This window comes from Psammomys obesus, unplaced genomic scaffold (genome assembly GCF_907164565.1).
Source record: "Psammomys obesus unplaced genomic scaffold, mPsaObe1.curated_primary_1811, whole genome shotgun sequence".
NCBI classification, from domain to species: Eukaryota; Metazoa; Chordata; class Mammalia; order Rodentia; family Muridae; genus Psammomys; species Psammomys obesus.
Window position 1 is genome coordinate 61,253,160 of NW_026585644.1, and position 21,979 is coordinate 61,275,138.

General features: G+C 41.2%; 1 protein-coding gene across 2 annotated transcripts in view; it reads right to left on the reverse strand.

The window, feature by feature from the left end:
* LOC129686335 (cytochrome c oxidase subunit 6C-2) overlaps positions 1-20,995 on the reverse strand; it is a 24,952-nt gene extending 3,957 nt beyond the window's left edge. The window contains exons 1-3 of one of the 2 annotated variants that reach the window (XM_055620237.1): positions 20,905-20,995; positions 19,934-20,060; positions 8,626-8,754 (exon numbers count right to left, since the gene is read on the reverse strand). In XM_055620237.1, the coding sequence (XP_055476212.1) occupies positions 8,641-8,754; positions 19,934-20,047 (228 nt within the window). In that variant the 5' untranslated portion in view covers positions 20,048-20,060; positions 20,905-20,995 and the 3' untranslated portion in view covers positions 8,626-8,640. Of the gene's footprint in view, positions 1-8,625; positions 8,755-19,933; positions 20,061-20,899 lie in introns of both variants that reach the window. The other variant, XM_055620228.1, reaches the window with a different exon arrangement.
* Between the last annotated feature and the right edge of the window lie 984 nt (positions 20,996-21,979).

A 21,979-nucleotide genomic window follows, 5' to 3' on the forward strand; every position in this document is an offset into this window, starting at 1 on the left:
AAAGAAAGAAAGAAAGAAAGAAAGAAAGAAAGAAAGAAAGAAAGAAAAGAAAAGAAAAAAATGGTGGTGGGGGGCGGAGGATGGCAGGGAAAGAAAGAGAAGATCTAGTGAAGCTATCAAAGGAAGGAAACTGTTAAACAAAATGATGAAACAATAAAGAAAATAATTGGTACAAATCTTTAGTTAAATGGGAAGAGAAGAGACAAAGCTCAGCTGAGAACAAAAAGTAACCCTGTAACATAGGTAGGGAAAGAGACTAGAAGACTTGGCAGCATGGCGTCAAAAAACAGCAGGCACCTAGGCAGCAGTTAGGAAATGAGTAATCACCAACCCTTCCCAAGTTCTTCCAAAACAGATGAGGGAAAAAATGTCCACACTGACTCTCTAAGTGCAGCACTACCCTGATACCTAACTAGGCAGACATTAAAGAGCTTGAATCCAAAGAGCAAGGCAAAAATCCTCAACACTAAGAAGACAAATTAACTACCCATTAAAAGGACATGAAGCCCAAGAGTCTAATTTCTGGAATGCAAGTGATTCTATACATAGAATAATATAACATAAACAGAAAAGAATTGCACAATCATTTCAATACAGGTAGAAAAACACCTTTTTCATGATTTAAAGAAAGAAAGAAGAGAGAAAGAAAGAAAAAGAGAGAGAGAGAAAGAAAGAAAGAAAGAAAGAAAGAAAGAAAGAAAGAAAGAAAGAAAGAAAGAAAGAAAGAAAAAGAAAGAAAGAAAGAAAGAACTAAACCAATAAACTAGGGCCAGACAGATGGCTCCACAGTTGCAAGCACTGGCTGCTCTTCCAAAAGACCCAGAGTTCAATTTCTACCATCAATGACTGCTCAAAGCCATCTGAAACTCCAGTTCCAGGTGATCTGACATCCTCCTCTTGCCTCTTCAGGCACCAACAGGCAATTAAGTGGTCCACAGACATACATGAAGACAAAGACCCATATACATTATTTATATATAGATTTACACATACACACATAGGAGTTTTGTTTTTAGTTTGGTAGGAGTGATGAAATAGACCTCTGTGTAGTCCTAGTGGTCTGGGAACTTGCTATGTAGATGAAACTGGTTTCAAAATTCAGACATCTGCCTCCTAAAAAGTGCTGGGATTAAAAACATGTGCCCAGTTATCAATTTTCTAAAATGTAAAGACAGACTAGGTGTACTAGTACAATGTATCACAATACACTTCTAGTTATAGCTGCTAACTTGCAACTTGATGAAAAACTGAACGTTTTCTTCAGAATCAGCAAAGAGGGAAAAATGACCAGGCTCAGAACACACTTGTAATCCCAGCACTGAGGGAAGCAGAGGCAGGAGGATCTCTGTGAATTCAAGGCCAGCCTGGTCTACAAAGAGAGTCCAGGACAGCCAAGGCTATACACACACACACACACACACACACATAAAAATAAATTTTAAAAAAAACCCTTGTCTCGAAGAAAAAAAAAAAAAAGTAAAGATGTCAATTCTTGCTACTTCTATTCAACACAGTACTAAAAGTTCTAGTCAGAAAAAAATTAGAAAAAGAAAATACACCCAGAAAGGAAGTAAACTCTGTCACTCTAAGTAACATTTTATACGTAGAAAATTCTAATAACACAAAGAAACACACAGGTTACAATGAGTTTTGCAAAATTGCAGGGCATTAAAATCAAAACACAGTAATAAAAGAAAATGAAAATAATCTATGACATCCACAAAGGGGTCATGACCCACTATAGCTAAGGGGCTCCAAAATGGTGGCAACCAGTACACACAGTATCTGAGGGGAAGAGGATCTGAAACTCCAAAACTGGTGAGTGGATGGACAGCTGAAGCCAGAGCACTGACTTTGAGGCTTACCAGGCTAGAGGGAACAACCAGTGGGACAGATTGGATCCAGGCCCCCTGTGAAAGTCAACACCAGATAGGCTAGACCACAAAAGAAACTCCTCACATCACATAACAGTCAAAACACTAAATCTACAGAAAAATATTAAAAGCAGGAAGGTAAAAAGGCCAAGTAACATATAAAGGCAGACATATCAGAATGACACCTGACATCTCAACAAAAACTATGAAAGCCAGATGTGCCTAGGCAGATATCTTGCACACTCTAAGAGAACACAGACGCCAACCCACACAAAATTTTCAATCAACATAGATGGAGAAAACAAAGTATTCCATGACAAAAATAAATTTAAGCAACATCTACACAGTAACCCAGCCCTACAGAATATACTAGAAGGAACACCCCAATCTATTGAAATCAACTACACCCAAGAAAACACAGGATATAGATAACTTCACAACAACAAAAATCAAAAGAAAAGCACACAAACACTATCACCACCAACTCGACAATACAAGGAACTAACAAACATTCATTGGTCATTATTATCTATCAACATCAATGGACTCAATAAATGTCTCCAATAAAGACACAGACTAACAGAATGGGTGTGGAAAGATGATCCAACATTCTGCTGCCTCCAAGAAACACAACCCTGCAACACAGGCACTACTGCGGAGTAAAGGGCTGGAAAAAGGTTTTTCAAGCAAATGGACCCAGAAAACAAGCTAGAGAGTAGCCTTCCTAATCAAATAGACTTTCAACCAAAATTAATCAAAAGAGATGGAGAGAGACACTTCATTCTCAAAGGAAAAATCCACCAGGAGGACATCACAATCCTGAACATCTATGCCCCAAATACAAGAGCACCCGCAATCATAAATGAAACATGAAAGAGTAAATCACACATCGATCCCAACACCTTAATAGTGGGAGACTTCAACAGTACAATCATCTAGACAGAAGCTAAATAGGGAAATAATGACACTTACAGAGGTACTAAATCAAATGGACATAATAGATGTCTACAGAACTTTTCACCCAAAGAGTATATCATCTTCTCAGCACCTCACGGAACTTTCTCCAAAACTGACCATATAGTCGGGCACAAAGCAAGCCTCAGCAGATACAAGATTGATAAAATCCTTGGTATCCTATCAGACCACCATGGACTAAAACCAGAACTCAGCAACAACAGAAATAACAAAAAGCCTACACACGCATAGAAACTAAACAACCCTCTACTCAATATATAAACAGAACACAAAATATAAACAGAAGGAACACTGCTAAACTCATTCTATGAGGCCACAGTCACCTAGATACCTAAACCACACAAAGACGAAACAAAAAAAAAAAAAAAAAAAAAGAGAACTTCAGACCTATCTCTCTTATGAACACTGACGCAAAAATACTTGATAAAATACTCACAAACCAAATCCAAGAACACCATGACCAAGTAGGCTGGGTCAGGAAACAAAAAAGAAATTACAGACTTCCTAAAATTCAATGAAAAAGAAGGCACAACTTAACCAAATGAGGGGACACAATAAAAGCAGTGCTAAGAGGCTCTAAGTGCCTTCAGGAAGAAGTTTGAAACATCTCGTACAAGCAACTTAACAGCACACCTGAAAGCACTAGAAATAAAAGAAGCAGACACACCCAAGAAGAGGAGAGAGTTGGAAATAAACTCAGGGCAGATATCAATAAATTAGAAACAATTCAAAGAATCAACGAAACCAAGAGCTGGTTCTTTGAGAAAATCAACAAGATAAACTAACTAAACAGCAGAGAGAACTATCCAAATCAGCAAAATCAGAAATGAAAAGTGGAAAATAACAACGAGGAAATCCAAATAATCACTGTCTTACTTCAAAAGCCTATATGCCACAAAATTTGAAAATCTAAAATGAAATGGACAATTTTCTTGATAGATTCCATTTACCAAAGTTAAATCAAAATCAGGTAACTAGATTAAATAATCCTATATCCCCCAAGGAATTAGAAGCAGTCATCAAAAGTCTCCCATCCAAAAACAGCCCAGGGCCAGATGGTTTCAGCACAGAATTCTACCAGACATTCAAAGAAGAGCTAACTCTAATACTCTTCAAACTATTCCACAAAATATAAACAGAAGGAACATTACCAAACTCATTCTATGAGGCCACAGTCACCTGGATAACTAAACCACACAAAGACCAAAAAAAAAAAAAAAAAGCACTTCAGTCCTATCTTTCTTACGAACACTGATGCAAAAATACTAGATAAAATACTCGCAAACCAAATCCAAGAACACCATAACCAAGTAGGCTTCATCCCAGGCATGCAGAGGTGGTTCAATATATGGATACCATCAAGGTAATCCACCATACAAACAAACTGAAGGAAAAAGAAAAAAAAAAAGAAAAAAAACACATGATCATCTCCTTAGATGCTGAAAAAGCATTTGACAAAATCAAACACCCATTCATGTTTAAAGTCACAGTAAAGGCAATATAAAGCAAGCCTACAGCAAACACCAAACTAAATGGAGAGAAACTTAAATCAATCCCACTGAACTCAGGGACAAGACAAGGCTGCCCACTCTCTCCGTATCTCTTCAACATAGTACTTGAGAGTAATAAGACAACTAAAGGAGATCAAGGGAATACAAATCAGAAAAGGAAGAGGTCAAAGTGTCACCATCCACAGATGATATAGTATACATAAGTGACCCCCAAAATTCTACCAGAAAACTCCTACAGCTGAAAAACAACTTCAGCAAAGCAGCTGGATACAAAATTAACTCAAAAAAAAAAAAAAATTAGTAGCCCTCCTGTATACAAAATACAAAAGGGCTGAAAAAGAAATTAGGGAAACAACACCCTTCACAATAGCCACAAATAACAAAGTACCATCGTGTGACTCTAACCAAGCATGTAAAAGACTTGTTTGAAAAACTTCAAGTCTCTGAAGAAAGAAAGAGAAGAAGATACCAGAAGATGGAAAGATCTCATGCTCATGGATTGGTAGGATTAACAGTGAAAATGACCATCCTACCAAAAGCAATCTACAGATTCAATGCAATTCCCATCAAAATACCAACACAATTCTTTACAGAACTTGAAAGAACAATTCTCAGTTTCATATGGAAAAACAAAAACCCAGAATACCTAAAACAATCCTGTACAGTAACAAATCTTCTGGAGATATCTCCATCTCTGATCTCAAGCTGTACTTTAGAGCAACAGTAATAAAAACTGCATGGTACTGGCATAGAAACAGACTGGTAGATCAATGGAATTGAATAATGAACCAGAAATAAACCCACTTATGGACACGATTTATTTATTTATTTGTTTGTTTATTTATTTATTTATTTATTTATTTATTTATTTATTTATTTATTTATTTTTACAAAGAAGCCAAAGCCAAACAATGGAAAAAAGATAGCATCTTCAACAAATGGTGCTGGTCTAACTAGATGTCTACATGCAGAAAAATGCCTATAGACCCATATTTATCACCCTGTACAAAGTTAAAAAGTCCAAGCGGATCAAAGACCTCAATATAAAACCAGATAAACTAAACCTGTTAGAGCCTGAAACTCATTGGCACAGGAGAAAACTTCCTGAACACAGACTCTAATATCATCAATCAATAAATGGGACCTCATGAAACTGAAAAGCTTCTGTAAAGCAAAGGACACCATCAACAGAACAAAACTACAGCCTACAGACTGGGAATATATAAAGAACTTGATCAAGAAGTTAAACAGCAACAAATCAAGAAATACAATTTAAAAAATGGGGTACAGAGCTAAGCAGAGAGAATTCTCAACAGAGGAATATCAAATGGGAGAGAAACACTTAAACAAATGCTCAACATCCTTAGCTATCGGGGAAATGCAAATCAAAATGACCGTGAGATTTCACCTTACACCCATCAGAATGGCTAAGATCAAAAATTCAAGTGACAGCACATGTTGGAAAGGATGTGAAGAAAGGGGAACCCTCCTCCACTCCTGGTGGGAATGTAAACTTGTACAACCACTTTAGAAATCAATCTGGCGCTTTCTCAGACAATAAGCAATAGTGCTACCTCAAGATCCAGCTATACCACTCCTAGGCATATATCTGAAAGATGCTAAACCATACAACAAGGGTATCTGCTCAACCATGTTTGTAAGCAGCTTTATTCATAATAGCCAGAATCTGGAAACAACCTAGATGTCCCTCAGTGGAGGAATGGATATAGAAATTATGGTATATTTACAAAATGGATACAGAAACTGTGGTGCATTTACACAATGGAATACTACTCAGTAATTAAAAACAAGGAAATCATGCAATTTGCATGCAAATGGTGGGAACTAGAAAAGATCATCTTGAGTAAAGTATCCCAGAAGCAGAAAGACTCACATGGTATGTACTCACATATAAGTGGATATTAGCCATATAATATAGGATAAACATACTATATTCCTAAAGAAGCTAAACAACAAGGAGGACTCTAGGGAAGATGCTGAAACTTCACTGAGAAGGAAAAGGATAGGATCCTTTCACAGGGGTCTCTGAGACATACTGCAACCAAGGACCATGCATGGAGAGGACCTAGAACCCCTGCTCAGAAGAAGCCCGTAAGCTTGCTTAGTTTCCAAGTGGGTTGTCTAGTCAGGGGAGCAGGGGCTGTGTCTGGCATGAACTCAGTGGTACCTGATCACCTCCCCCTGGGGGATGCAGCCTTGCCAGGACACAGAGGAAGATGAAGCAGCCAGTCCTAATGAGACCTGATAGGCTAGAGTCAGATAGAAGGGGAGGAGGGCCTTCCCTATCAGTGGACTAGGGGAGGGGCATAGAGGATGAAGGGGGGGCATTAGATTGGGAGGAAGGGAAGGAGGGGGCTATGGCTGGGATACAAAATTAATAAATTGTAATAAACAATAAATAAATTGAAAAAAATAAAAGCAGCATAGCACAATTATGGCACGCAGTTCCTACAGTACACACAATCTCTAGTACCAACAAAATTTTTTTTTAAATCAAAGACATAAAAAGCATTAAGTACACAAAACATAAGACTCTTGAAAGGAAGTGTTTAAAATAATGGAAATCCAGTGATTCTGGGATCTGACACCAAAGCCCATTCATGAAAATGAAAATAGGAAATAACTCCTCTAAATAAGATTTAAAAGTAGTAAGCAGGGGCTGGAGAGATGGCTCAGTGGTTAAGAGCATTGTCTACTCTTCCAAATGGAACCAGGTTCAATTCCCAGCACCCACGTGGCAGCTCACACTGTCTGTAATGCAAATTCCAAGGGATCCTATACCTTCACACTAACACACATAAAATAAAAATTAAGTAATTTTTTAAATAAGTAATAAGCAGAATTGAATAAAAGAAACTCAATAGAGCTGGACAAGCAGTTAAAGCACAATAATAGAAATGCCAGATAGAATTGGTGGCTCACTTGCAATTACAACCCCCAGAGTAACCTGGTTGGGCAGACTAGCCTCATCAGAGGGATCGGGGTTCAAATGAGTACTCTGAATATTAACCTTGGACCTCCACATACATACATACATGCCCATACAAATTCAAACAGGCACGCAGACACACACCCTACATACATATACATGAATGGAGAAAAAAAATCCCCGTTATGTCCAGAATACAAATGGCCAGTAAGTACAAGCAACACTCATAAGTACATATCATTAGGGAAGCTCAAATCAAAACCACCATAAGGTATCTCAACCCTATTTAATGTATGTAAGAGCCTGGTGCAGTGGCGCACGCCTGGAATCCCAGCACTCTGGGAGGCAGAGGCAGGCAGATTTCTGAGTTCCAGGCCAGCTAGGTCTACAAAGTGTGTCCAAAACAGCCAAGGCTATAGAAAAACCCATCTCAAAAAACAAACAAACAAAAAATGGAATTTAAGACACCAGGTGTAGCTAAATATGCAGAGAGTGAAGGCCTTGAGCACTGTGGGAGTGTGAAATATTATGACCACTGAAGAGAACAGTGCTAACTAAAAATACAATATCATATGATCTACCAACCCCAGCAACTGAGAGGCAAAGGCAATTCTACTAACAAACAGGTAAACAGAATTAGTATATACAAAAAAAGACAGGCATGATGGCACACATCTGTAATCCCAGGAAATAATTCATATCCAGGCTCCACAACTTGGCGAGGCCATTTCTCAAAAATAAAACACACACACAGGCACACACATATATATACATACAGGATAGGATGTAGCCAGATCGTTAATGATAGAATGCTGGCCACGAATCCATAATGCTTACTGGTTCAATTCCCAATAACAACACACAATGGAGTATTTTCAGCCTTAAAAAAGAGGGAATTTCCGACAACATGATAAAACTCTATGCTAACTAAAATAAGCCAGTCACAAAATGACAAATAAGAAAAGCAAGATGGCTTGACAGGTAAAGGCACTTGCTACCGAAGTCTGCCAGTCTTAAGTCTGATCCCTGGAACCCATATACCAGGTGGAAAGGGAAGCAACTCCAAAGTTGTTAGAATTTAAAAAAGAGAGAGAGAGGAAGAATCAACTGCACAGAAGGACAAATAATGTGGTCCGATTCAGACAGAGTAAACACTAATTGTTGGGGTCTGGGAAAAGGGCATGAGGCACTTTCCAAGACAGTTAATTTTTTAAGAACTTATGATTACTGAATTGTAGTACAGCTAAAATGGTTAAGAATATTTGTATTTTACTAGTTAAAACTATTTTTTAGACATAACAAGTAACTGTATTACCTTTGCATTCTGAAATCACTTCACACTCTGAAAGATACCAGCCTTCCTCATCTCTTCAAAATCTTTCATGGAATCATAATTTCTGTAGAAATCTGCATATGCCTTCTTTCTTCGTTCAGCCACGCCAAACTAAAAAGCAACACAACCCATTACCATACTTATTTGTCAGGTTGTTAGAGATAACTAAAAACAAACCAACAACATATCTGTGTTCACTCTTTGCTGAACCCTCTATTTCCTAAGATGGGGGGCGGGGGATGACACAATGAAAGGAATAACTATACAAAGAAGCTTCCTACTTCCCTAGTGACAGATTACTCCTATTCTTGGGTAAGGTTGTGTGTCCATATTTGTATGTATTTGGTACAAAAACTGTAAAGTTAAAAGATATTGCCGAGTGCAGTAGCATTAGGGAGACAGAAGCAGGTGGATCTCTGTGAGTTCAAGGCTAGTCTGGTCTAGAAAGCAAGTCTAGGATAGTCAAGGGTATACACAGAGAAACCCTATCTCGAAAAATAAAAACCAACAAACAAAATATTTTATGGGGCTGAAGAGATGGCTCAAAGGTTAAGAGCACTTCTGCTGGCTGCTCTTCCAGAGGTCCTAAGTTCAATTCCCAGCAACCACATGGTGGCTCATAACCACCTATAATGAGATCTTGTACCCTCTTCTGGCATGTAGGCAGGATTCTGTATGCATAATAAATTAATAAATAAATCTTTTAAAAAGATATTACAAAATAAATGAATAGCTTTCCTTCTAGCAAACCGTAAATATTGCTAGTTAAAACATGGTAACATATCCTGGCTCAACTTGAGCAGAATGCAAATTTTAAAGAACCCTAAAACAGATTTTTAAAGATACAACAAAGGCCAAGTATAGGGATTTATCAACAAGAACCGAATCATTTTGCAAATGAGAATGGAATCCAAAAACAATGGCTGATTACTTCAAAGGAAGGCCTTTAATAACACTGCTAACACTTCAGCATCAAAGAAGAAAAAGATCAGGAAAAGGTGTGTTTATTTGGCTTTTGTCTTGCATACAGAACAGTCAGTACAGAAAGAAGGAATGGCATTTTAAAGACCAGCTGGAGCTATGGCAACTTATCAAAGGCTAAGCAACAGCCATGGCTGGCTTTTGGTGATCCCAATCCACATTTGGGGTATGGCAAAGATCAGTCTCCACAAAACACTGCTTAGTGTATCTTGCCAAATACAGTGTCACCTGCACATAAAACACAGTACAATTGCAGGTACCCAGCCACATCAGGGAGGGTGCTACATAAACGTGCAGAACTGTGCTACCTAATGAGTAATACGGTAAGCACCAGTAAAATTTAATGCTCCTCCTATTTGACCCCCCAATTTCTTCTAACAAGAGAACAAGAGGAAGCCTCCTCAGTGCCACTCTCTGAAAGAAGTCTGCTGAAGCTCCTCACTGTATGTAATGATCAAGTTAGTATCTACATGAAAGGGCTAAGGATGTCCAGATAGCTGGTGTTTTGTGATGCTGGTTTTGGAAGAAACTGGACTAATAATGACCTACTCTCCACGATGTAAACAGAGACCATGCTATGCTGTGCGCAGAAGGCACAAATACAACAGAAAGATTAACAAAAGACAAATTTTCATTCTTTTTGAACTAGGGACATCTATCTTCTTTTCCCCACAGACAATAAAACTTCTAGACTTCCAACTCTGGGACTTAAACTAGAATACCCCATTTACCCCAAGCTTTTGTATTAGGTAGCAGACCATCCGTTTCCCTTGGTGCTCAGATTTGGAACCATCAGGTTTCTTGGTCATCAATTCCAATCATTACCTTGACACACCTGGGAGGAAGAACCTATGGACATGTCTTCACGGCATTTTTTTTAACTGCTAATTGATGAAGGGGGTGCCTAGCCCACTAAGGGCAGTGCCATCCCTTGGCAGATGGTCTTGGGTTATATAATGTAGCTGAGCAAGTCAAAGAAGCCAGTAAGCAGCATTCCTCCTTGGTTTCATTATGGACTATAATCTGTAACTAAATAAACCCTTTCTCCCTCAAGTTGCTTTTCATCATGGTATTTATCAATCACAGCAACAGAGAGCAAACTAGGACAATTCTAAAAATTTTAGATGCCATGTGGTGGGACTTCAGCCCAATAAACTCATGAGCCAAGTCATGGGATAAATCTTGTTATCTTAGGCAGGCATGGTGGTGCAAACCTTTAATCATAGGGCTCAGGCAGAGGCAGGTGGATCTCTGTGAGCTGGAAGTCAGGGTGGTCCACAGCCAGGGCTGTTACATAGAGAAGCCCTGTCTCAATTCCACCCCTCAAAAAAATTATTGGGTGTTTTTGAACCCTGAAGGGGTGTGCGTAACTGTACATGTACACAGCATGCTGGGACTGTTTCTTTGGAGGACCATAGCATACTAGACAAGCCAACCAGCACTGATTTGTTAGGACAAGGACGAGTGACTTCATTAACCTAACTTGAGAGCCAGAAAGAAGCCGTTAGTGAACCCAAGAAGTGAAAACGGTGTGATTTCATCTAAATCAGTATACATTATACTTTAAGTGAGAAATTCTAAGTCTAGACCTTAAGGACCAACAACATGGCTCAGCAGGTAAAGGTGCCCGTCACCATGCTTGAGGGGTCCCTGGGACTTCACATGGCAGAAAATCAATTCCTGCCAGTTCTCTGACTGCTACACATGCACCATAGAAAGCATGGACCCCCATATATACATACTAAATTTTCTCATGGTCTTATTACAAAAACATGGTAACATGCATAATAATAAACATTTTTAACAGAGGATCTTAAATAGCAATATACTCTGAATAAAAGGGGGGGAAGGTGTAATAGAGATATTAAAATCTATAGATGAGCCAGGGAGGTAGTGCTCACCTTTAATCCCAGCACAGACACAGGCAGGTGAACAGGTGAACAAAGGTTTCCACAGAATCCACTTTAGACACTCCCTAACCCTGTGGAACCTCAGACCTGAGTGGTCTACATATACACAGCAAGTTCCAGGCCAATCAAGGCTACACAGTAACTGTCGCACCACCCCTTCAGATCTATAGAAGGCAGTGTTAAAATGCTGCTCTTGTCAATTCTTCAAAACTGCCAAAATTAACTGCTTTTACCGCTGCATATTGCCTTCTGTTAAAGGCAGAAATTTGTTCTCAAATGCATAAAATTCTACCTTACAATAGACAAGTTCCTCTTGCCAGGGACTAGGAACATTAGCAAGCAACTTGTAAATCCCCTGAGGCAATGGGGGCTTTTGTCTAAATCAACTTGACCTTGGGAAAAGGACTTTCTTAGGGACCAAAAATACCATTATAGAACATTACAGGTTTTTTGGTCTGGTTTAATTTATCCAAATAGCTAAAGCTTAAAGTGAGCAAAGACAAGTGAAGGTGGACAAACATTACTGTGAACCTGAGTTGACCTTAATAATTTATACATCCTGATTATCAAATATACCTTATTTATCAAACACGGAAACAGCTAACAAAGACGTAAGTAGTTACACATACATCTTAAATCAGCTTTTGTTAAGCTGAATAGAACTTTAAAACCTTAAAAGCTTATCACCATTTAGATTATACTGTAAACCAGAGTTGAATCACTTATATAGTATGTTGTAAATTTTTATCATCATACAAAATTCCATACTAATCCAAAATATTTGAGATTTGTTGTCACTTCCTTAGTATAAAAGGTGATATACAATGATAAACTAAGGGCTCACTAGGTCTGAGAAGTAACATCTGTTTCCCTAAACAGTTGAATCTAAGTTACATCACATACAAAGGATGCTGTAGCAAATTAAAATTTCTATATGTATAGGCTTTAATTATAAGCCTTTTGATAAGCTTACAAATTTTGTTAGATTTTGCAGATTCTTTAACAATACCCAATTAAGTTATAAATCAACACTGAAATAAAGATTGTTTACTTAATAGTCTTAAAAGATTTGAGAGCAGAGCAGAGAAACCATGGAGATAAAAAAAGACGTAAGAGCAGAAAGTTGTAGAACATTAGAGATAAGAGACTTTGAGATCATTCATTTGTGTGGTGGCAAAAGCTGTTACAATCTGTGAGAATTTGGAACTTGAGCACCATCTTTGGCCACCAGTTTCCAGTAAGACAGTGATGCTTTAGAAAGTCTGAGTCCAAGCTGGCACAGTGGGGCCTGTGACCCCAGCACTCAGGAGGCAGAGGAAGGCGGATCTCTTTGAGTTCAAGGCCACCCTGCTCTACAAAGTGAATCCAGGGCAGCCAAGGCTACACAGAGAAACCCTTTCTCAAAATAAATAAATGAAATTTTAAAATTTTAAAAATCCAGCTCTTTTTCTTGCTTCTCTCTCTCGGGGCGCCCCCTTTCCTCTCTCTCTCTCTCTCTCTCCCCATCATGCCCTGTTTCCCCCTTCCCTCCATACCCACCTAATAAACCTCTTGCATAGAAAAAAAATTTTAAAAATCCAAGTCCAAGAAAGGAATTGAGTCCGAGAAGAAAAGAAAGGTAGTGAAACGATTTCCAGCATGTTAGCCAGCTGAAAGACAGATAACAAGTGCAGCCATAAGGGACAAGAAGCAAGCAGGAAATCCACCTAAGGGAGGATTCAAATATCAGAGAAGCCAAAAGGGCATACAGAGGCTGAGGGATTTAGCAGGCAGTTCCTAGGGAGAGGGGAGGGAGTTCCAGGAAGGAGCAGTGAGGAGCCTTGAGAAAGCAAAGGGGTGTCATGTAACAAGAATCTCAATGTGTGGCATCCCCTATCGACTGAGAGAGAGAGACTTGTCAGAGATAAACGACCCAAATCACAGGGGGTAGGCATCCCTTTCCTGGGGGGCCCAGCAGGGTGAGACAGCTTCCTGGTACAACAGCGGCTTTCATAAACATAAATAAAGCAGGAAGCTCCATAGTAACAACCAGTAGAAGGGGGGAGAAAAGTAGTTAGAACAGATAGAGGAGAAAAGAGCTGGAAAAGTGTAAGTATTCTTAATAAGTATAATTGCCTAAGTGGACGGACCCACAGGACATAGAAGGGAGATGCCCAAATAGTAAGGGATATATAGTAAGGAGATGCCCATGTGGCGGGCAGCCAGAAAGCTGTAGCAGGGAGAGCCCCACATGGTGGGCAACCCAAAAGGGCATAGTAGAATAGAAGATACTTACTGAGTAGGTGAGGAGAGATGGATAATACCTAAGGTGGAGGAAGTGGCTGAAGAGGCAGAATCTAGAATCAAATATGGTGGGTGGAAAAGCCAGCAGAAACAAATGATCCCTACATGCCTTAGGAGAGTCAGATCAGCAGCCTGGAGTTCCTTGGGGAGGGAGATCATTTAAGCCATCCCTGGGTTTCAGCACCAGATGAACGAAAAAAAAAAAGGAAAGGCCACACTCTTCCCAGGTATGGTGGAGGAGAAAGTTTATTATTACAGATATGTGGGAGAACATAGCAGGAAGCAGACACATGTGGGAAAGTCTAGAATGGTCACAACCCTGAACCATGTGGGAGAAGGAAAAAGAGGGGAAGGAAGAAAGGGGAGCCAAGTACAGCAGCCAGGAGGCCAAAGATACAAAAGAAGCAAAGGAGAGGGCCGATAACCAAAATGTCTGGATTATATGGGAAGAAGTCTCTGGGGGAAGGGCAGCCTAGACCCTAGGCTGGATGCTAGCTGGTAGAGGGTAGGTATGCCAGCCATGCCCAGTAACAGACAGGGATTGAAGGATGCTGGGGGAACCTGGAGCCAGGTTCAATTTGATATGTTAAATAGGCACTTCAGCTGCGTGGACCCAGACTTGAAGCTTAATACTTAGTTACATTTGGAAATAAGGTCTTAGAAGCTCAAAATGACCTGGGTCCTATTGTTAGTATTTAGGCAGCCAGCTTCTGGGTTGTCTAACAACCTATTATGTCATCATGTGTCACTTGCCAGGTAGCCACACCTGGCAGGCAAACGATCAACCTGCCACTTTTTCTCTCTTGCCCTCTTATTCGCTTGCTCTCCTGCTCTCTCCTCTTTCTCTGTCGGGGTGCCCTCTCCCTTCCTCCACCATATCTCGCTCCCTTCTCTCTCTCTCCATCTCCATCCAATAAACCTCTTTCATATAAAATCTGTTGCACATCATTTTATTGGTCCCAACATTGGTGCATTGGCTGGGAAGGGCTCTCCTGGTAGCACCTGGTCTGGTCACACCAAGAGCCCTTACTCAGACGATGACGCCTGCAACAGATTTTTCTTCTGTTCCCCTATCCCTAACCACCACTCAACCACATGCCTTAAAACCTACACTTTCTCTCAACTGCCCTGACCTTATCACGAACACCTGTTCCTCTGCTCACAGCCACTCAGACTCAGCATCCTGCCATGTGCTCCAAGCACCCAGTACAAGGAGGACACTGCAACAAAATCGGCTTGGGGAAACTATCGCTCAAGCCAGACACTAAAACTGCCGCTTCCTACACAGACACAGCCTGCTTCTAAACTACTGCTGTTAGGTAAGCAACTGCTGGGGACCCTGCACACAAAAGAGATGGCTTTATATTGCCCGCTGCCTCAGGCCCCATGGGCAAGATTTTAAATCTCAGGCTGAAAGCCTGCATCGAGAAGCTGGCTTGCAAAGGAGGGTATTCAGTTGCACGGACTTCCAATTAGCCATGCCATGTGCATGTACGAGTTTCAAACCAGGCAAGGACAGCCATCCCACCAGCAAGCACCTGGTCTCGCTATGCCGCTATGGCCACACAGTAAACAAGGCAAGGCGCCATGTTGATTTTAAAAATAGAGAAGCCGTGCCATGCGCTTGCCCCTACCCCACTCCTGCAAAACTATTCTAAATACTGGCTCTTAAAATATTTCTGATCTCTAAGCCCCTAGCTCCCAGCCTTTAAAAATCTTTTCCTGATTTCTGTATACTCTGCTCTTAAAAAAAAAACCTAAATGCTGTAATTTCTTATCTAACCATTTACATAATTTGCTCACTGGGTTTACATTCATAAGAGTTCCTTAGTCATAACTTTATTTTATCTCCTTTCAGACTAAAAACAAGTCTCATTTTTAATGGGTATGGATTTTTCTATAAATTTTAAGTTATATTTTTACAACATGCTATATGTACACAATTCAACCCTGGTTCAAAATAATTTTTATATAATGTTAAAATTTCAAAGTTATAAAGGTCCATTCAAATTAACCTAATTTAAAATGTATGTCTAACTGCCTATGAATTTATCAATTCCTAAATTAATAAATGCTGTTTCTCCTGCCATGAACTGCCTGTGATCCGGATTCACCACTAGGCTTTCTGGCTAATGGGTTTGATATAATAAATTGAAATGTAATTTTTTACTGTTTTACTATATTGTTGGTTTTAAAACTCATAACAACTTTTTACCAAAACTCTAAAGTAAGATCTATTAATTTTAGATGCATTTATTTATTTATATTAAAACTTGATCATTGTGCTATATCATCACTATCAAAAGATTAAAATATGTTTGGTCTTGTTTTCTAAAAATGGTATTATTAATCTATAGACCTTAAGACTTTTATAAGCTATAAACTTTTTATATACTAAATCATACAGGAAACTTATACTCTTACTTTAATGGACTATATGACTTTTAAGGCTCCAACTTAAAAGGGACAAGACCTAAAGTCCTAATATTTCTTGGTTAACAAATACAAGCTAATAGTCAGTCATATTTATAGTCCTACAGATGCAGACATGATCCCTTAGTCACCATGTAGGAGTTAGTAAAAATAATTAAGAGAAGAGACTTCCCGATAGGCTCATCTACAGCAAAAACTATGCTCCAGACCTTGGCTGCTGCTCTGAAGCATTCCCACGTAGAAAACAAGAGGTCTGCAATGCCCCATCACGCCAGGGTATAGCCAAAAGTCAACTCCGCCAGGTAACTGTTTAAAATGAAGCCAGGAAGGACACTGGTCCCCACAGCTGCCTCAACAAGCCACTCTGCCTGTTTTCAGACTGTCTTCTGGAAGTCAAAATGCTCCCATGCAAGCAAGCTTGTCCTGTGTGCCCAGCTATGGAGGCTCAACCAGCACAAGAGCCAAAGACACCTCCAGCCTTTGAGCTCCTTGGCCTGGTGGAGGACAAATGGTGCCTAGATTCAGCGACCTCCACCACCCTCGCCCAGTCCAGGGTAACACTGCAGGTCTGTTCTGGCCTCACACTGGGGTCCCAGGAACATATTGCCAACTTCTGTCTTGGGAGACTTCAGATGCCTTCTCAGTTCTTTTCATATGCAGGAGACCAGGACTTAAGCCTGAGTTGTAGAGTAGCTATTGTCAGGCCTAGACACAATATATCTTGTTGCCAGACTCAAGAAACAGGCCTCAGCTGTAACCTTTTACCATCCCTTTAGCTAAAGGACAATAAATATTCATGGCAGTCTTCCCTATGCCTCATGGTAAATAACTAGATACAAAGGACTAAGAAAAATGTTTGAGGGTCTAAGAAAGTGTTTTAAGGTTGGTAAACACAAGTTATGGATGTTTAAGGGTCTAAGAAATTGTTTTAAAGTTGGTAAATGCAAGTTATAAAGGTTGCAAGGTCTAAGGCGATTTAAGGTATCCTAAATAGGTAAAAATGCCTACTATTTCTTCCTGTTGCTATGCTACTGTTATACTGACTGTCCAGAGCTTTGACCTTTATCAATAGAGCTCTGATGTATTAATCTAATTCTTAATACAAAAACATTCCACTATACCACCCACTATCATGGTTCCAAGCCCAAGATTTTAAATCTCCATGTATAATCACACTAAAGGTTACGATCAAGTGAGCTTTTACTTAGAGCTCACCTTAGAAGAATGCTTATGCTGGTAACACAAATGTGTACGTCTACTGCCTTTTCTACAATGTGTATTTCAGTGCATATTACAATTGTGATGCTAACATGTCTAAAGTTTTATCTCCTTTGCAAAACTTAAAGGGATTCTTGTAAGCTGCAGGAAATCCACCTGAATCCACCTCTCAGGTCAATTGGGCTCCAGATAAGTACTGCACCTATTGCCTATCTCAGAGGGTAGGATTCCTCCCCTTTTCCCTGATTTTGGACTTCCCTTTTCTGGCTACCATCTGCCACATTCCTACATCCAACACCAGCTGATTGGTGAGTCTTCACTTCTGGTTGGCACAAATGCTCCTACCTCTTTTGCCAAACTACACCCCAACCCTTCATCTAGGACCTTCTCCCTTGGGTGAGGGTTTCTCTCTACCAGCATGGTTTCACTCCCTCCCCTTCTCACATATCTACAGAATCCTAGCCAAGTAAACCATGTCTGCTATGGGCAACTGTGCCCTTGGTCTCTGGCCAATGCTGACGAGCTGTTGGAACAGACTGTACCATACTACTTTACTGAGTCAAACCTTGCTCTTGGGACGCCTTGATAGATCACTGATTCCTACCTGCCCAATGGGAACAGTCCATTCATCCAGTTCCTCCAGATTCTCCTCTGGGATGTCTTCTGGAGAATTTCAGATTTCTACACCTAGCACCTGCTTTAAGGACCTCTAATCTTCCATCTGTAACCAACTTGGCCTCAATTTCCTTAGCTGACAGATCCAAAGCAAAGCCTTTTTAATTACTACCAATGATTGGGTAAATGTAGTTCTCAGGTAAATGGAGGTTCAAATGTTCAAGTCTCTTCTTCCATCTCTGCTCACTTTCCCAAAGTTTTAAATGTACACCTACTTTGTCCTCTGCCTATGTATATGTTCCAGTAGCTGCCAGACCCAGGTGTTTCCTATATCCACAACAGTGACAACAAAGCAGCTAACACAGGTGTTCCAGTCTGACCTCACAGACTTCCATCAGGTTGGACCTGCATCCTCCATCCCAGCCATGGAGGTTCTCACAGGCACCAGACACATCAAAACAGCCTGTTCTTTCTGGACTTGGCCAGTATTTTTCAGCCTTTTGACCTCCCTACAGCACCCCCAGTGTCAGCAGGAAGTAGCCAGAAGAGAATCTCTGCCCATTATTCACATATTATTAACAAAAGGCTGGAATGGTGTGTTTCAGGCCCAGGACAAGCAGTTCCAGGTTCTCCCAGTATTCCTCAGTCCCTACCTGCTGCCTTGTATGGCTGGCAACTCTCTACTGGCAACCCTCTACACTGAACTTTCCAGGGCAGGGGCTTCCCCTCCTCCTCTTGACCATGTAATCTGGACATTTTGTTGCTATTATCTCTCTCTCTCTCTCTCTCTCTCTCTCTCTCTCTCACCCCCTTGCACGGCAACCAAAACTGCTTCCAATGAACCAACATTAACTTGCCTTACATGAACAGCCCAAGCTCCTCATTCTTTAATTGTAGAAAAAGAGAGGAATATTATTAGTATTGAGGCAGCCTGCTTCTGGGTTGCCTTGCAACTTATGATGTCATCACATGTCACCTGGGTGGTTCAGTTGCTCCATAAAAGGATCAACCCACCACTTTGTCTCTCTCTTGCCCTCCTACTCTCTTGCTCTCTCCCTTTCTCTGTTGGGGTACCCCTTCCCTTCCCCCTATCATGTTTTACTCTCTCCTCTCTCCATCCAATAAACCTCTTTCACATAAAATCTGTTGCTCATCATCATTTTATTGGTCCTAACACCTATCTCTTTACAGGAGGAAATTCATCCAGTTACAGAAGACCAAAACAGCAAAAGAGAAAGGATTCAGAAGGCACTAAACCTTATCTTAAAAATCGAGATGGTATGGTGGTATAGGCCTTCTAATCCCAGCATTCAGGAGGCAAAAGCAGGCAGATCACATGAACTCCAGGCCTTGTCTAGGCAGGGTTATAGTAAGCCCCTATCTCAAAAATTAAAAAAAAAGAAAAGAAAAAGAAAGAAAAGAAAAAAATAAAAAAAACCTGTGAGAAAGCAACTATCTGTTCTAACCACTCAGCCTGGTAAACTAACACAGCTTCATTTGAAGATAGGGTCAAACTACATAGGGCCTGTCTGAGCAGTTCCTGTCACATTGAAGCCCATGGAGGGTAAAAGGAAGGAATACCTTGAAGATGGAGCTTTTCAAATGAATGAGTAAATAAATAAATAAATAAACAGCTCTTAACCAGGTGTAAAAATAAGCCGGGTGTGTGGGCGCATGCCTTTAATACCGGCATTCAACGAGGCTGGGCAGCCTGGTCTACAAAAAAGTCCAGGACAGCCAAGGATACACAGAGAAATCCTATTTCGAAAAACAAACAAACAAACAGTGAAACAAAAAAGTGTTTAAAAGACAGAGCTTGTGACCTAAAGCACAAACAAGCAAACACATACCTTATAGGAAGCGGCAACTCCCAGGGCCACAATGACTGCCCCAACAATATGAACCCGCAGACGCTTGGCCAGAAGACCACGCATCTGAGGTTTAGGCAATGCACCGGAACTCATGGTAGTGAATGTCCTTTACAAGCAAAACAAAAAAAGAAAATCTTAGAACAGGGTAAACGAATGAATGAACTCTTCATGCACGACGTACTTCCGTATCTACAAACGCCGAAATAACTTCGGCAAGGTCTGAAACCTTGCAGCTTCTTTGCCTCTCTCCTCCTGTGCGGCTCCACCATCCGAAGCAAAGGCACAGCCAGCAACCAACGAGCAAAAACTACTCACAGAAGTGTCCCCATCCACAAAAAGGCAGCTGTGATCTTGCTGTTGCCTTTTCAGAATTTACCCTTACAAAGAAAAATCTTGGGCGACAACTCAGGTCACTGAGACCACGGGCCTGGAGTCCCTAGGGCCGCGGCCGGCGCCGGGAGCTAGAGGCAGCAGGGGGGCCGTGGAGCAGCGTGGCTGGTCAGGAGCCCTCTAGCTTCCCCGTTCTACTCGCACAGCAGGCCGAACACAGACGTCCCCCGGTGCCTCCGTGAGCAACGGCTACGCCCCGGTCCCCTCCAAGATCGCACCCTTAACCAGGCCCAACAGGTCAAAGGACCCAATCAAGGTCACCTTGGCCGCGGCAAAACACAGCGACAGCCGGGCCGGCCGGCCGTCGGGGAGGCCCTGAAGCTCCGCCAGGCTGCTCCCAGGCCCCGCAGGCACAGGGGCGGCCGGCCGACCGCCTCAGCCCTCGGACCCGCCAAGCCCCTGGCCTCCTGAGGACGCGGCGGGGGCGAGCGCGGCCCCGCGGAAGGCGGCCCGCCGCTCCCCTAGGCTCGAAAGCCTAACTCATCCTAGTTCGCAGCCCCATGAGAAGCCGAAAACCGCAGTTGTCGAAGCCCCAGGGTCTCTAAAGGCACCCACCTCACCTCTACACCAACGTCCTTTCCGGTTCTCCGAGACACCGAGAGCCTCCCGGCGGTACGCAGGCGCAATAGTCAACGGGACCCGGCGACGGTGGCCTAAGGAGTTCAAAAGTGAGCAAACGCGCATCCAACACAGCTGAAACGTGTGCCAGACCGCCCCGTACTTTTCTTTTAAGTGCGGCCTTGGAAACGAGTCTTGACTACCTAAGAAGGTTTCTTGAGTAAATTAGAAATACTAATCATGCCTACTGTTGTGAACTTACTAAGGAATTCATATATAGTTCTTATGTGGGGAAAATTTAATGTACTCTGTAAATGCACTACATCGTCTTGTTGAATGAAAAATTGGCCCAATAAAGAAACCAAAATAGCCACTGCACGGGGGAAAAGTTTATTCCAAAGTGCCAAGTTTGTCTCCTGGAAAAGCAGAGAGGTGATGGGGGGCGGGGAAGGGGCTCTCCTGGGTTATTAGTGTGAATGGGTACTTGGGAGGAAGTCAGCCTGTTGGGGGGAGGGGATCAGAGGCTGACAAAAACCTTGGCATGCTAATAGGAACCGCAGTCATATATTAATGGAAGACTTACATGTCCCTTTTGCCAGATAAGAACCATGATTCCTTTACCACGTAGGAACATTCTTCAAGCCCCTGGAGGAATGCTGACTTTTGTCTAATCTCCACACCTGGGGAAAAAGGAATTTCTTGGGTGATCTGATGCTCGTGTCAAATGACTGCCCAAACCACATTGCACAAACATTTTCATTACAGCTACCCTGACACGAATAAACGCTTGGTTTTGACAGAGCAAAAAGGCCAGTTTTAGAGCTTATCATATATATGTAATACCAAACCTATGTGGTGGAAAACTAGAGATGCGATCCCTCTGCCACAGATTCCATGTTCTGCATGACACGCCTGAGCAAATCGTAATAGGTTGGATTCTTTGATTAGAGATTTACTTCTTGTGCCTTGGTATGTTTTATCTTACTTTAGTGAAATCAACTAGCTTCACGGGTGTTACTTAAAGTTAACTGAGTAAGCCTACTTCTATACGCAGGGTTTTAGAGTAGAGTGGAGGTT